We start from the raw sequence: 17,363 nt of genomic DNA on the forward strand, positions 1-17,363 counted from the left end.
ACATTACAAAGATGTAAAGGTTAGCAGATTAATTGGTCATTCTAAATTATCCTGTGATTAGGCTTGGGTTAAATAGGTGGGTTGCTGGGCTGTGTGGTTGATTTCACCAAAGGGGCCTGTTCCACACTGTACGACTAAGCAGGCGAGTAAGTAAGTTGTTATAAAAAAGAGGCACAAACACAAATTTTTACTTACCAGATCATATTCCTTGGGGACCTTCAGCAACAAAGCCTTTTGTTCATTATTGGTGGATTGAATAATATCAAAGTGGTCCTGTCTAATCTTGATGTTTCGGATCACAGAACGTTTACTGTCCATGACCTTAATGCACTTGTTGGAGTCCAAGACAATGCTGACATACCGCGGTGTATCCTTGGGCCCTTGCCATTCTCTGGCTAAATGCAATGCAAGAACGTACACATCATAACAAACATTTGCATGATAGTAGAACATGCTTTTAACATTTCAAATCATCTAGTGGTACCTAAACAATCAAATATGGAACCACAGAATATATGCAAATTGTTCCCAGTCCATGTCCGGAGCGTTTGATAGCTCTGGTCCTGTACTCACTGGAATTTAGAAGAATGAGGGGATCTCATTGAAACCTGTTAGTAATTGAAAAGCCTGGATAGAATGGACATGCAGACGATGTTCCCTATAGTGGGGGAGTCCAGAACCAGAGGGCACAGCCTCAGAATAGAAGGGCATCTATTTAGTACAGAGGGGAAGAGTAACTTCTTTAGCCAGAGGATGCTGAATTTTCGTAATTCATTGCCAATGGCAGCCGTGGAGGCCAAGTCATTGGGTATATTTAAAGCTGAGGCTGATAAGTTTTTGATTGTTAAGGGTGTCAAAGGTTATGGGGAGAAGACAGGAGAATGGGGTTGAGAGGGATAGTAAATCAACCATGACAAAATGGTGGGGTGGACTAGATAGGCTGGATGTCTCATGGTCTTATGTCATAAGGTGGAACAAATAGAGGCAAATCAGATAGGGATGATTAAACACTAGTGAATAAATTTTCACTAAGGCAGAAATATTTGAAAAACTTTGTTCTGGTTCTGCACTCTTCACAGCCCTACTTGCCTTGTTTATTGCATACCCAGATTCAGGAACAGGGCCATCACCTCAAACAAGGAGTGTAATTAGAAGGGGGCAAGTTGCTGTCCATTCACTTCTAGGGCCATGTTAATAACTCTTCAAGTCCGGACTCAAATATACCCTAGCAGTACACAAGAAATTGTAGAGGATCTACTCAGTGTCCTAAGAACACAGCAGAATGACATCACCATTGAAATGCTGACGTATGTTTGTTACTACCTCATCAGGTAAAAGACCTACCACATCTACAAAAGAGCACATTTTGCTTCAGATTTGAAAAGGGAATCAATCAATTTAAAATTACATTAACATTTTGATGACAAAATACCAAATTTTTGTCCCTGCTTTTTATCTCTAATACCCTCACTTTTATTAACCAGTGATTCGGAGCTAGTAATAGTCAAATAATGAAAAGTTGGAGATAGAGAGTTCATTAAAACGATGTCATGACAACAAACTTTACCTCAATGGCAGCAAAATAAAAGAGCTGGTGATTGACTTCAAGAAGAGGGGGGCAATACACATACTGCTATCTTCATCAACAATGTTGAAGTTGAGAGCTTCAAATTTCAAGGACTGAACTTCACCAAAGGTCTGTCCTGGTCCAACCATGTAAACATCAAGCCAAGAAAGCTCACTAACGTCTGTACTTCTGCAGAAGGCTGAAGAAAATTCCTGTCGACCCCATCAATACACCATTAAAAGCATCTTATCTGGATGGTTTCCTACTAAAAGGTAGATGCTTGACCTCACAGTCTACCTCATTATGATCTGGCATTACCTGCACTGCACTTTCTCTGTAACCTTTACACCTTATTCTGCATTGTTATTGTTTTACCTTAATGCACTATGTAATGAATTGATCTGAATGAACAGCTTTTCACCATACTTCAGTATATGTGACAAAAATAAACCAAATCTAATTTAAAAGCCACAAAACCAAAATTTTCAACTGGGTTATAATATTATTGGGGGCACCTCTATTGAATGGAGTGAAATAATGTATTAATAATTAGTTAAATACCATTACCTCTGAACTGCACAAAAGTCAGTGAGAGCCAGTTGCAACTGTTATGTAGAAAACATTTTATTTCATAACATTAAAATTAATACCTTGGATTTTATCTCCTGAAGGGGCCTGTTTCTTTACAGAACGTCTCTTGTTCTGTAATCTTTTCTTTTCTTTCTTTCGACCAAGAGATATAGCGAAAGCTAAAAGCAGGGCCGCTGTAAATATATATCAAAAGAAGCCATTACTTATCAAAACATGAACAAAGTTAAACTGTAAAGCTCTTCTCAACTTTGAAGTGGTTTGATCCACGTAATATGTCTGTCTGACCTGTCTTGATGACACAATAACGTCCGAGTCAGTCAGGAGAAATGCTTTATATTTGAATGGATCTATCAATAAACGACAGCAATATACCAGGACTTCTTGGAGCCACTGAGATAAATATATTGCTTACACTTAATGCTTACACCATATAATGGTGCAACACTCAACCCCCCCTACTAAAAACTGTAACATTGTGCAGCTAGAATGTGTGAATCTATAATGTTGGATTAATTCATTCAACAACAAATCTTTGAAATCAGAATCCATTTGAGAATCAGGTTTATTGTCACTAACAAGTCATGAAATTTGTTGTTTTGTGGCAGCAGTACAGTGCAGGCATAAAAAATACTGCAAGTTACAATAAAAAATAAATTAGTGCAAAAGTGGAGTAGTGCTGATGAGTTCATGAACCATTCATAAAAATGATGACGGGGGAAGAAACTGATCCTAAAACATTGAGTGTGGCTTCAGCTTCCTATACCTCTTCCCTGATGGCAGTAATAAGAAGAGGGCATGTTCTGGATGGTGAGGGTCCTTTATGATGTTTGCTGCCTTCTTACGGCACTGTTTTTGAATATGTCCTTGATGGTAGGGAGGGAGTGCCCATGATGGACCTGGCTGAGTCTTCAATGCTCTGAATCCTGTTACAATAAAGTTTTGAATTCAAAATAAGTATCAGAATCAGGTTTATTGTCACCAACACAAGTCATGAAATTGCTGTACATCTGTACTAAAAGGTGATGAAACCAGTCAGAATGCTCTCGACAGTACATCTGTAGAAATGTGCTAGAGACTTTGGTGACATACAGAATCTCCTCAGACTCCTAATCAAGTAGAACCATTGGCATGCCTTCTTCCATATTATATTAATATATTGGACCCAAGAGAGTTTCTCTGTGATGTTGATGCACAGGAACTTGAACCTGCTCACATTTTCCACTGATGCCCTTTCAATAAAAGCTGGTGAGTGTCTTTCTGACTTCCCCTTCTCGAAAGCTACAATCAATTCTTCACCTCCAGAGTTAGGATTTAGAATTCTGTAGTTTTATGACATATTGAAATTCTTCCACGATCTGTTGTTCCTCCATACTGCCTGCTTCTATTAGTCCAGAACCTCCATTCCACCAGATCAAGTATGTCCAAGGCTGATGGAAATGTGATTCTGAATTACATTTTCCAAAGTTAGAGTACGATCTCTGAATCTTTTTCTTTTAAAATCAGGTTTAATATCATTGGCATATGTTATGAATTTTTTTTGCATCAGCATTGCATTGCTGCAAATACAGTAGTAGTTAGAACAATAAATTACAATTAGAAGTATATATAAAATAAATTAAATACGTAGTACAAAAAGAGAGGGAAATAAAGAAAAAAACTACCGAGGAAGTATCCATGCAGAAATCTGATGGCAGAGGGGAAGACGCTGTTCCTGAAATATTGAGTGTGTGTCTTCAGGCTCCTGTACGTTCTCTTAATGGTAGCAATAAGAAAACAGCATGTCCTTAATGATGGGGGTCCTTAATGATGGCTGCTTATTTGAGGCATCACATTTTGAATATAGACAATAGACAGTAGGTGCAGCAGTAGGTCATTCAGCTCTTTTAGCCAGCACCGCCATTCACTGTGATCATGGCTGATCATACACAATCAGTACCCCGTTCCTGCCCTCTCCCCATATCCCTTGACCCCGCTATCTATAAGAGCTCTATCTAACTCTCTCTTGAATGCATCCAGAGACTTGGCCTCCACTGCCTTCTGAGGCAGAGCATTCCACATATCCACCACTCTCTGGGTGAAAAAGTTTTTCCACATCTCTGTTCTAAATGGCCTACCCCTTATTCTTAAACTGTGGCCTCTAGTTCTGGACTCACCCATCAGCGGGAACATGCTTCCTGCCTCCAGTGTGTCCAATCCCTTAATAATCTTATATGTTTCAATCAGATCCCCTCTCATCCTTCTAAATTCCAGTGTATACAAGCCCAGTCGCTCCAATCTTTCAACATATGACAGTCCCACCTTTCCGGGAATTAACCTTGTGAACCTACGCTGCACTCCCTCAATAGCAAGAATGTCCTTCCTCAAAATTGGAGACCAAAACTGCACACAATACTCCAGGTGGGGTCTCACCAGGGCCCTGTACAGCTGCAGAAGGACCTCTTTACTCCTATACTCAATTCCTCTTGTTATAAAAGCCAGCATGCCATTAGCTTTCTTCACTGCCCTTGATGTTGGGGAGGCTAGCGTCCATGATGAAATTGGCTGAGTTTATAACTTTCTGTAGCCTTTTCTTATCCTGTACAGTGGCCCCTCACATTGGGAGTAGATGTACAGTCAGATAATCGGACTTTCCAAAGTGCGTGAGTGGGAAGGCATGGTAAGCATTCTTGATAGTGGTTTAACAGTGATCAAGTGTGTTGGCTTCTATGATTCCACAGGTGATATGTTGGTGGTAGTTGTTCAAAGACTTCTTCAAACTGGCCTGGTTGAAATCCCCCACAATGATACAGAAGGCATCTGGCTGCATATTTCATGCTGATGATTACAGAGCTCAACTCCTCCAGTGCTAGCCTGATGCTGGCCTGAGGTGGAATGTACAGAGCTACCAGGATGATGGCAGAAAACTTCCTCAGCAGATAAAAATAATGACATTTGACTGCTAGATGCTGCAGGTCAGGTGAGCAGGACTGAGACAAAATGCCATTTAAAATGAACCTGATGTGAGAGATGTGACATGTGGGGTTAGAGAACTATTGCTGAAATTTTGGATTAGGGGCTGGTTCTCTATCGATCAGCATGGACACAAGATAAATGGTCATTGTTTAGAAAATAGAAGTCTATCCCATTAATAACAAAATCCAGAACTACAAGATGCTGCAGAGAATCAGAATCAGATTTAATATCACCGGCACATGTCATGAAATCTGTCAACTTAGCAACAGCAGTACAATGCAATACATGATAAATATAGAAAAATAGATAAATATATGAATTACAGTAAGTATATATATGTATATTAAATACTTAGAGAGAAAATTTAAAAATAGTAGTGCAAAACAGAAATAATAGAAAAAAAAGTGAGGTAGTGTTCATGGGTTCAATGTCCATTTAGAAATTTGATGGCAGATGGGAAAAAGCTGTTCCTGAATCACTGAGTGTGTGCCTTCAGGCTTTTGTACCTCCTTCCTCATGGTAACAATGAGAAGAGGAAAGATCCTGGGTGATGGAGGCACTGGTCCTTGAAGATGTCTTGGATACTATGGAGGCTAATATCCATGATGGAGCAGATTAATTTTACAACTTTCTGTAGCTTCTTTCAATCCTATGCAGTATCCATTCCCCCAACCCTCCCCACCAATACCAGGTACCAATCAGAATGCTCTCTACAGTACAACTGTAGAAGTTTTCAAGTGCTTTAGATGACACACTAAATTCCTCAAACTCCTAATGAAATATAGTCACTGACTTGCTTTTTGTATGTCTGCATCGATTTGGTGGGACCAGGTTAGATCCTCAGAGATATTGACACTTGAGAACTTGAAATTGCTCACTTTCTCCACTTCTGATCCCTCTGTGAGGATTGGTTTGTGTTCCCTCATCTTACCCTTTCTGAAGTCTACAATCAGCTCTTTGGTCCTACTGACGTTGAGTGCAAGGTTGTTGCTGCAACACCACTCAACTAGCTGCTGGCAAAGATCTGTTGTGCAGTTTAAAATGATCTGGTAGTGCAGAATCAATGTGACCTTGACCCCCACGGAGATACAAGATCATGCATGAGATGGTGGCCAAAGCTCCTCTGGCACATCTTTGTGTTCTGATGAAGGAGCTCAGACATGAAACATGATAAACGCCTTGGAAAGCTCAAGGCTATGAATCCACTGCTCAGGGCAGGATGTGATGTCTCTCATGACCTTCTCTCATGTTGGTCAGTCCTGCAAGAAGTACATGATTTCCACAACCCAAGGGGTGTATGTGTCCAAGCAGTTCCTGGAATCTGGAGTTTGCATTTGGAATCTCTGCTTCCTGCCATGAGATTCCCATTCAAGGTGATTCAGCATCTTGCCATCCATGCTAAAGATGTCCAGTCTGTTCTCCCAATCAATGAAGTTTCCTTTCAAATGATCCAAAAACCAACAATGTACTTCGTATTTCTACTGAGACTGTTTCAGGATGGCCACAGATTGGAGCTCTATTGCTAGGGACAGAAATAGGCTTCACCTATGGTTTAGGTGTGCATGTTATAGCAAGTAAAGAACAGACAGGTGAGTGTGGAGAACATACAGAAGAACCCAGCCCAATCTCACAACCAGCACAATTTCACATGAGATTGATCATTAGCTTAATTCACTCTGGCTAATTCCAAGTTGGTTTGCTCAATATTAATCAGCACATAAAACTTGCAGGTATCACTCATTCCAGTTGTATCTGAGTAGACCCTGTTTAAAAGTGATAGTCTATTTCTTTTAATTTTAAACACTAAACTGAAAAGATGGTGACGCCAGAGACTGCAGGTGCTGAAATCTGGAGAAACAAACAATCTGCTGGAGGAACTCAGCGAGCCGAGCAGCATCTGTGAGAGGGAACGAATTGTCCTTGTTTCAGGCTGAAACCCAACATCAGGATTCCAGCAACTTAAAATAATGCAGCTACAAGTAACTGTTAAGAAATGATGGCTTGTTATCATTTATAACATTTAATTGAGTATACTATGTACAATGACAATACATGGCAATTCATTTTTGCCTCTTTTTAAAAAATAAATGAACAGACCTAGTGGGAAACAGCAAAGAGCCACAATGAGTATTCCAAAACCTGCTCCACTGCCCTGGAAGTAATGCAGGGTGCTGACTTTAACACACGGTTCCATATCACTGGCATTAATCTGCTTTGGTTGAATACATGGGTCACCTGCCAACAGACAGTAAAAACTGAATTAGCACGGAAATATTGGCAAAGCATTTTTATGCTCTTTGGAAATGCATTCTTTTAATTCATGCTAAAAATGCAAAATGTAATTACACAACACTGTCTTCAAACATCAAAGTAAAATTGTATAGTGTAAAGGTGGCGAACCTATGGCACAGGTGCCCAAAATGGCTTGTGGAAAAATTTTGTTGGTCTATGTCATCCTCAACTCTTTATACCTTACCCATAATAAAAAGGTACATGATGATGATCATTGCTGCCAAATGAATTGACAGACGACTTTTGCAACCTGAAAGCAGTGAGATATTTTCACAAGAAACCGCTCACAAAGGCTTGACTCCAGCTAAATGGTGGTGAGAACATGTGATGTTGGATAATATGCTTTGAGATCCTTGCATTAGTGTTTGGATAGTAAGTGACTGAGTCAGTTCGCATTTGACTTCATTCTGTTTGTATATTTTCTTTCATATGTGAGTGAAGGCTGTATATTCAGTGATTATAATGGTAAATATTGTATGTTGTTTAATTGCCCCATGAACATTTATTTTTTAATTGCCTTTTTAAAATAGATTTTCTACTTGTATACAGGTTTATTACTTTTATTAATAGTAAAACAAAGATTAAAACTGAAATAAGCAAGAGGACTCATCCTTCACCTTCATCAATAGTATGCAAGGAAAGTTTTTACAAGATTATTGCCAATTTGGGCACAAGCTCTTGAAAAGGTTCACCAGCCCTGAATAGTGCAATCAATTCACAATTTTTCCAGTAATTCAACCAGGTGCTCATTCAATTCTGGCTTTTTCTCTTTCAAGGATTTTTCCAATTAGTAACATTTCTGCCTTTGATTACGTGTGTCCTGAGCTCCAGAATTTCCTGATCAAATCTTTTGTCCTCCTTGAGATGGTTAACAGAGTTGCTATCTAACACCGCCTGTGAATCAGGTTTGAACCCAAACTCAGGTGGTTTTGTGTGGAATTTGCACATCATCTCTGTTTCCTCTGGGTGCTCCAGTTCCCTCCCACATCCCAAAGACAAGCAGATTGGTAGAATTGGAATCAGAATCACTGCCATATGATGTGAACATTGTTGTTAGGCAGCAACAGTGTAAAATCCTAGCAGAGGAAAGTCCACAGCGATCAGATCTCTGGCTCTGAGTCTGACTCTGTGACTTGGAAGGAAAGTAGGGAGAAGAAGTGAACTGTGGATGTCAGGGATTCATTAGTAAGGGAAACAGGAAGGGGGTTCTGTGGACGAGAATAAGACATTGACAACCATAATGTTGGCATTTATTTCAAGGGGAGGTAATGGTGAGGGTTTATAAGACACTAATTAGACCGCACTTGGAGTATTGTCAATGTATTGGGCCCCATATCTCAGAAAGATGTGCTGTCATTGGAGAAAGTCCAGAGGAAGTTCACAAGGATGATTCTGGGAATGAAGGGGTTAACATATGAGGAGCGTTTGGCAGCTTTGGGCCTGTACTCACTTAAATTTAGAAGGATGCATGGGGATCTCATTGAAACCTACCAAATGTTGAAAGGACTAGATAAGGTGGATGTGAAAAGGATGTTTCCTATGGTGGGAGTATCAAGAACCAAAGGGTACAGCCTCAAAATTGAGGGGTGACCTTTTAGAACAAAGGTAAGAAGGATTGTTTATTTTTAACCACAGAGTGGTGAATCTGTAAAATTCTCTGCCACAGATAGCGATGAAGGCCATGTCCATGGGTATATTTAAAGTGGAAGTTGATAGTTTCCTGATTGGTCAAGGCATCAAAGGATATGGCAAGAAGGCAGGTGTATGAAAATGAGTGGGATTGGGATCAACCATGATGGAATGGTAGAGCATACTTGATGGATTGAATGGCCTAATTCTGCTCCTATGTATTATGGTCTTGTGGACTGGCAGCTCAATATTCTGGATTTATTATTTTAGGTGCAACAGAGCATGAGTGATTAAAGGAGGAGGAGTGGCAATACTAGTCAGGGAAAATGTTACGGCTGTGCTCAGTCAGGACAGACTGGAGGACTTATCTAGTGAGGCATTATGGGTGAAACTGAGAAATAAGAAATGTATGAGCATGCTAATGGTGCTATATTGCAGACCACCCAATAGTCCAAGGGATTCGAACACAATGCTGGAAGAACTCAGCAGGTCAGGCAGCATCTGTGAGAAAAGAGTAGCCAACGTTTCGGGCCGAGACCCTTCATCAGGAATGGGGGGGGGGGGGAAGAGAGGACTGAAGCCCAGTAAGAGAGATAGGGGAGGGGGTAGGGCCTAGAGGTGCCAGGTGGAAAACCAATCAGAGGAAAGATAAAGGGCAGAGAGGGAGGGGATAAGCATGAAAGAACTGTGGAGATAAAGAAGCAGAAAGTTGAAAGGGGAGAGAGGCAGAGAGGGACCTGGGATAGGGGAAGGGCGGAGGGGGAGGAAATTACCGGAAATTGGAGAATTCAATGTTCATACCACCAGGCTGGAGGCTACCCAGACTGTAGATTAGGTGTTGCTCCTCCAACATGAGTTTGGCCTCATCATGGCAGTAGAGGAGGCTATGTATGGACATATCAGGCTTTGGTTAAGAAATAAAAGAAGTGCATTGTAAGTATAGGCAGGTAGGAACAAATGAGGTGCTTATAGAGTACAAGAAATGTACGAGAACACTTAAGAAAGGAATCAGGAGTGTTAAAAAATGTATAAGGTTACCTTAGCAGACAAAGTGAAGGAGAATCCCAAGGGATTCTACAGATATATTTAGAGCAAATGGATTGCAAGGGACAAAATTGGTCCCCTAGAAGATCGGAATGGTAATCGATGTGTGGAGCCAAAAGAGATGGGGCAGATTTTAAACTCTTTTTGCATCTGTATTTACTCAGGAAACAGACACATAGTCTATAGAATGAAGGCAAAACAGCACTGTCAACTTCATGAACCCTAGATTACAGAGGAGGAGATGTCCAATGCAAATTAAAGTGGTAAAATCATGTGGTGCACGCAAGCTTGATTCAAAGTTTAAGAGAAGATTGGATAAGTACGTGGATGGTAGGGGTATGGAGGACTATGGACCCAGTGCAGGTCGATGAGAGTAGGCTGTTGAAATGGTTTGGCATGGACTAGATGGGCCAAATGGTCTATTTATGTGAGGTAATTTTCAATTATTTTATGAGTTTATACAAAAAAACACTATAAATTACAAAAATAGATAATAGTGCAAAAAAAAAGGAATAATGAGGCAGTGTTCATGGACCATTCAGAAATCTGATGGAAACAGGGATGAAGCTGCTCTTACATCTTTGAGAATGGGACTTCAGGCAGCTGTTTCTCATCTCTGATGGCAGTAAGAAGAAGAGGGCATGTCCTAGATGGTGAGGGACCTTAATGATGAGATTGCCTTCTGAGGCACCACTTCTGGAAGATATTCACAATGTTAGGAGGGTTGTGCCTGTGATGAAGCTGGCTGTCTCTACAACCCGCTACTGCCTCCTTATGGTTGATTGGAGGCTCCATACCAGGTTGTCATTAACCAGTCAGAATACTATCCACTGTACAGCTACAGACATTTGAAAGTGTCTTTGGTGACAAACCAAATCTTTTCAAACTCTTAAAAAGTAGAGCCACAGGCAGCCTTCTTTTTGATTGCATAAGCCAATTGCTGATGGCAAATAGCAGCTGGAATGCAGTTGAACCGGTGCCAATATAGAGACAATAGTTTACAGAGAAAATTAGTACTGAAATGGGATTGGTCTATGAGTCATCATATATAAAAGAATACCTTCTAAATGATAAAGAAAAATCAATTTCTTTTCCTTAAGGTTCTGCCTCAGATATTCATACCAAGATAATATTCAAAGGATTCTAGAAATCCCAAAATAAAAGCAGATCTTACAGCATTTGTAGAGAGATAAACAGAGTTACTGTTTCAAATGTCATCAGTCTGTGTTGACCTGTCTTTTCCACCAAATTTTTGGCACTGTTCCAAAATTTCCCCACTTACTGTAAGTTTAATATCAAATTTTGTTTCAATGTTCTTTTCAAGCAGAAAGCAGTTTTAAATTGTTCAAACAGTCATACAACCAGTGACCGCTCCTCCTTTGCCCCTTTTGTCTCTTCTCACTCCTCCTGATCCAACTGGCCCTCATTGCCTTGTCTCTTTCCCATTCTCCACCTGCCCATCACCCACACACCTTCCACTGGCTACTATCCCCACACCCCCTATCTTCCAGGGTCCACCTGCCTCTGCTATTAGATACCACTATATTCAACCCTTTCTCACTTCCCAGCTTCTGACACTATTCCCACTCTCACTCCTCCACCAGCTGCCTATCACCTCCTCACCTGGATCCACCTATTGCCTGCTAAACCCCTTCCCCCCACCTCCTTTTACTGGCTATCTCCTCTCTATCTTTTAGTCCAGATGAAAGGTCATGACTTGAGATACATACTGCCCATTTTCCTCCACAAATGCTGCCTGAGTTCCTCCATCACTTAGTGTATCACTTCAAATTGTTAAAATGGTCCGTTCCTGCTGCGTACTGTCCAATGAACAGTTGGTTCTTAATAAGCAGGTCCAATTTCCAGTCTGTTTAGAGTTAGCTGACCTCAAACTATGAAGCACAAAGGGCAGGAATATCCCAAAATCAGTCAGTACAAAGGACTAGATTCATCATCCAGGAACCTTGGCAGTACTGAGGCTAATTAGTACCTTTGCAGATGAGAACAAGCCACAGTTACAAACCTCAGACTGATGAATGGGTCAGAGATAAAACTCTCAGCGAATAGAGGGTGCTGTACTATTGGCAACCAGCCTGTTACTAATATTCCTTACTACGTTTTATGTGAGGATTCTCCAGAACTGCTCCAGAGGAGAAACAATTAGGCAGTTGATTGACATTTTAATCAAAGTGGCGACAGCTAAGAAACATCTTAACAAGGATACAGAGAAGTTTCTAAAAGTAATTGAAGAATTTAGGCTGTTGACTGTGATGAACCTGAAGTGCTTAGAGCGAACAGTATGCCTGAGTCTCTGTACTTGTTTTTGTTTCATAAAAAGGCAAGGTAGTATATTTGAACAAAGCAAAAACAAATTTAACCATTTAAAGAAGGGATTCACAACCTAGGATCCATGGACCCCTGCTTAAAGGTATTGGCCCATGGCATTAAAAAGGTTGGGAGCTCTTTATTTAAGGTGATGCTCAGAGCAAGAGTTTTGCTTTTAATTCTACTTAGGATCCTTTGTAGTCCATTGCACTGCACAATTCAGTTTAGGTTTGTAAATATCTTGCGAATCATGACACCATGCTGCTTACCTTCCCTCAAGTAGAATACGTTATTCTGAATATCCTCACGCTCTGCAATTGTTGTTGCCACCAAAACATCTCTAAATGTCGTGTTCCAAATGGTATCAAGCTCCATTTCTGTAAAAATGCTGAAAGAAAGAGAATGCTGATTCTTATTTACAGCATTCCTTTCCACAGAATTTTTAATTCACACTGATACATAACCTTTTATATTTTCACACACTATTATCAATCCCAAAAAATCAGTCAGCACTTGCTAGTATGGTTTACTTGTAAGAAAAATGTCAAAACGTTCAGTATAAGTTAATCAGATTGGTTATGTTAACCAGTAGAACTGCACAAATGAGAAATTTAAGCTTCTTTCATCCCTCCCAGCTCCATCCTCAATACCATTCTCATATCTTGTTCCTCGATGTCTGATTATAATCAGCGCATTTCAGATAGGACGTGAAAGTCCTAGAGTGGGTGCAAGAAAGATTTAATAGAATGGTCCTCGGAAGAAAATAATTCTGTTCTAAGGTTAGAATAGCTAAAGAAGCGATAATTGTTTTCCTCGGAGAAAGGAAGAGAATTTGAAAAAAGTGTACAAGAAGAGTGGTTCAAAGAGTAGAGAACTGAAATTTAACATTTTAAGGAAAATACACAGAGTGGGTGTAAGGAAAATCCTTTTTTACAGAGAGAGAAATTATGATCTGAATTCATTTTGTGGAGAGGACCATTAGAGATGCTGCAAATGTTGGAAATCCTGAGCAACACACATACAAAATGCAGGAGAAACTCAGCAGGTCAGGCAGCATCTATGAAGGGGAGTAAACAGTTGACATTTCAGGCTGAGGCCTGATGCTGATGAAGAATCCCGACCCAAAATGTTGACTGTTTATTTGCCTCCATAGATGCTGACTGACTTGCTAAGTTCCATCAGCATATTATGTGCATTGTTATGAAGAAGATCAAGCAGTACCTTCAAAGGAGTATTAGAGTGAATCTGAGAGGGAATAATGTGCAGGCCTACAGGGAAAGTGCAACCAAGTGGGATCAATGTGATTGTTCTGCCAGGAGTCATCCTGGACTTCAGGGACCATATGTCTATCATTTGTGCCACAACAATATGATTGATGGGTATGAAAAACAATATTTTCATAATTTCTTCTGACTGGCACACACAAAAATGTTCTAGCAAGCTGCAGCCAAAGCTGGAGATACAAGAGTCTGCAGATGCCGATATCTGAGGCGGCACACGAAACACAGGAGAAGCTCATTCGGTCAGGCAGCATCTATGAGGAGGGAATGGCCGGTTGACATTTTAGATTAAGACCCTTCATCTGGACTAGAGGGAGGATCTCATGCCAAAACATCAACTGCCAATTTTCATTCATAGATGGTGCCTAAACCACAGAGTTCTTCCAACATCTTGTGTGTTGCAGCCGGATGTTGCTCCCTAATTCAATCTGGACTCCTATATTAAAGCAATATAGTCACAATGATAGAGTGAGAGAGGACTTCATAAAAAGATATAAAGAAAAATAACAAACTGAAGCTTCCCATCAGAAGTGGTTGTGTATTATGTTTTCGCAATACCCTTGATATCCAATGTCATTGCCATTGCCAAATTTCCCACCATCAGCACCCTAGGGTCAGCATTGACCAGAAACTCACTCAGATGAGCCACACTACAAATCATGTCTTTGTAAACCGTTTAATAATCCTTCTGCCAAGTGTGCAGCCAACAGACAGTGAAGGACCTTAACTCACCCATTCTTGGTGTTTTCAAACCAGAATCTGTCTGCATCCCGTAAGTTCTCAAACTGCTTTCTGATGATGGCAGTGAAGAGTCGTGAAGGGTTCTCACTGTTCTCCAGCATGCCTCCGACAAACATCTCCAGTTTGGATATGTCATTATTGTATAGTGCTGCTAATTGCTTAATGAGCTGGTTTACAGGAGAGATAAAACATCATTCACAATTAGGTTATCCAGAATATTTGAAAAATTTAAAGCATAAGAAAACAAAAGAAAAACAAAAAAAAACACCAAGCTAAAGAGCTTTCTTTCAATAGAAACACATCAATTACGTCCAACAGAAAGTGAATACAAGTCCCTTATCCAGAAGGCTCTAGCTCAGAGGGTAAAGTTCTGAAGATGTGCCTACCTGAATGATGTGCTTGAATTTTTGGACTGAGACTTGAACTCACAATCTTCTAACAGAGGCAAGAATGTTGATATCAAGGTAAAGCCCCAGTGGAACATTAGCACCATTTCAAAAGAGTCATAATACAGAAAAGCACAAAACAGCCCCTTTGGCCCATCTAGTCCATGCTGAACTATTATTCTGCCTAGTCCCATCAACTTTGCACCTGGACCATACCCTCCACTTCCTCCCATCCATGTACTGATCCGACTTTTTCTTAAGTGTTGAAAGTAAACCCGCATCCAATACTTCAACTGGTAGCTCATTCCACACTCTCACCACACTATAAGTGATGCAGTTCCCCTCTCATGTCCCCCTTAAATATTTCATCTTTAATCCTTAACAATTGATCTCTAGTTCTAGTCTCACTCAACCTCAGTGGAAATTTACAATATTAATACCCCTCATAATTTTGCATACCTCTATCAGATCCCCCCCCCATTCTCCTATGCTCCAGAGAATAAAGTCTTAAACTTTTCCTTTCCCTATAAATAAGATCTTTGTAAATTTTCTCTTTCTTCACTCTTCAATCTTTTCAATATTTTTCCTGTAGATAGCTGACTAAAACTGCAAACAATGGTTCAAATTAGACCTCACTAATGTCTTATACAATTTCAACATGGCTTCCCAACTCCTATACTCAATACTTTGAGTTATCAAGACCAATGTGCTAAAAGCTCTTTTTACATACCTATCAACTGTACCGGTCAAGGTTAAACTCTAGAGTCCCATTAAGGAAAATAAAACAGTTTAAAACAAATCAAAAAGCATTGGTTATTGGTAGCGAATTTTGATTTTAGAAGTTATTTTATTCCAAAGCCAAACACGTTACATGTGTAAATTGGTCCTTAAGCTTCATTTAAAGCACCTAATCTGACTAACCCTGACATCATTGGTAAGAATGTGAACAAGTTGGAGATGGCGTGGATGGGTCTTTACCAGAATGCCAGCAAAGACATGAGTTAGGTGGAGACTATAGGAACCAAGATAGACCTTTGAAAGTGCCCAGTCTCACAACGGATTTAGATAAAGTAAACAAGTCAAAATTGTTTCCACTCAGAGTTGGGTCAGTGATTGTAAGAATCAAAGTATAAATTTCTACAGTTATCATTGGGGTTGATGATCTCCAATATGCTGTCTGAAAAAAAAGGGCAGGAAAGGATCAGGTAGTGACTTGCATGAAGTAACTGGATAAATAAAATGCAGAGCAACAGAGAAAGAACTCGTTCAAATAGCTGGTGCAGACACGGTGGCCAAAAAAAGCTTACTCCTCTGAGAGGAACAAAAGAATAATGAGTTTATAATTTTTCAAGAGGCAAAATTTGGTGAATAACTATTATGTTAAAAGACAAATAACACTGGCATATATATTTCTCTCTTGAGAATCATTTTTTTTTAACTTAGAGTATTTTTTTCTTCATTTCTCAAGATAGGAATAAGTAATTCTGGTTTCTGACCTCTGGATTCTCCCTGGAGAGCTCAGCATTGATTTCTGTCCAATTTTTAACAGGCTCAAGATCAAGAGCCACCCGTACTTGGTTATAACTTGGGAGACCATTGTCTCGTCCCCGCTGGATGTCAAGGGCTACTGCATCTGATCGTGTGAACCTCATAGGTCCATACATAAAGTCTGTAATAGGTATATGGCATAGTCAGGAAGACAATATATCAGTTAAGTAATACAACAATTACAGAACACCAAAAAATATAGTTCTCATACCAATGTTGTAGTATCAAAAATTAGACATTAGGCTAGAAATCACCACAAGACCATAGAACACAGCAGAATTAGGCCATTTAGCCCATCAGGTCTGCACTGCCATTCCATCATGGCTGATTTATTATCCTTCTCAAACTGATTTTTGTGTCTTCTCCCTGTAACCTTTGACATCCCATCATGTCTGATTTATTATCCCTCTTAAAACCATGCTCCTGCTTTTGCCCTGTAACTGTTGACACCCTTACTAATCAAGAAGCGATCAACCTCCACTTAGAATATACCCAATAATGTGGCCTTCACAGCTGCCCATGGGAACAAATTCCACAGATTCACCACCCTCTGGATAGAGAAATTCCTCCTCATCTCTGTTCTAAAAGGATGTCGTTGTATTCTGAGCTTGTGATTTACTGGCCATAAACTCCTCCCCTATTGGAAACATCTTCTCTATGCCTACTCTATCTAGACCTTTCAATGTTCAATAGATTTCAATGAGATCCTCCCTCATTCTTCTAAACACCAGTGAGTACAAGCCCAAAGTTATCAAACACTCCTTATTTCTTAACCCTCTCATTCTGGGATCATCTCCAATGCCTGCACATTTTTTCTTAGATGAGGGGACCAAAACTGCTCACAATACTCCAAGTGCAGTCTGACCAATGCTTTATAAAGCCACAGAATTACATCCTTAATCACTTGGCATCAATGCTACATGTTGAAGGAATGGTGGAAAGAATGGCCTTTCAGGGCTCATTGCTGAAATATTCTGCAGCATGAATGAACTAAGATTATCCTGTACT

At 40.0% G+C, this 17,363-nt stretch overlaps 2 protein-coding genes across 2 annotated transcripts in view; both read right to left on the reverse strand.

Moving 5' to 3' along the window:
- Window positions 1–17,363, reverse strand: part of LOC140714176 (secretory carrier-associated membrane protein 5) — a 366,120-nt gene that overhangs the window by 169,276 nt on the left and 179,481 nt on the right. The gene's annotated exons all lie outside the window — the stretch shown is intronic.
- The window catches only part of LOC140714472 (dual oxidase 2-like), a 109,024-nt gene that overhangs the window by 62,389 nt on the left and 29,272 nt on the right, over window positions 1–17,363 (reverse strand). Inside the window, exons 10-15 of the mRNA XM_073025767.1 lie at window positions 16,304–16,476; window positions 14,413–14,588; window positions 12,670–12,788; window positions 7,208–7,345; window positions 2,218–2,331; window positions 196–395 (exon numbers count right to left, since the gene is read on the reverse strand). Coding sequence (XP_072881868.1) covers window positions 196–395; window positions 2,218–2,331; window positions 7,208–7,345; window positions 12,670–12,788; window positions 14,413–14,588; window positions 16,304–16,476 — 920 coding nt within the window. The remainder of the gene's footprint in view (window positions 1–195; window positions 396–2,217; window positions 2,332–7,207; window positions 7,346–12,669; window positions 12,789–14,412; window positions 14,589–16,303; window positions 16,477–17,363) is intronic.

The sequence above is a fragment of the Hemitrygon akajei genome, chromosome 21 (assembly GCF_048418815.1).
Source record: "Hemitrygon akajei chromosome 21, sHemAka1.3, whole genome shotgun sequence".
Lineage (NCBI taxonomy): Eukaryota > Metazoa > Chordata > Chondrichthyes > Myliobatiformes > Dasyatidae > Hemitrygon > Hemitrygon akajei.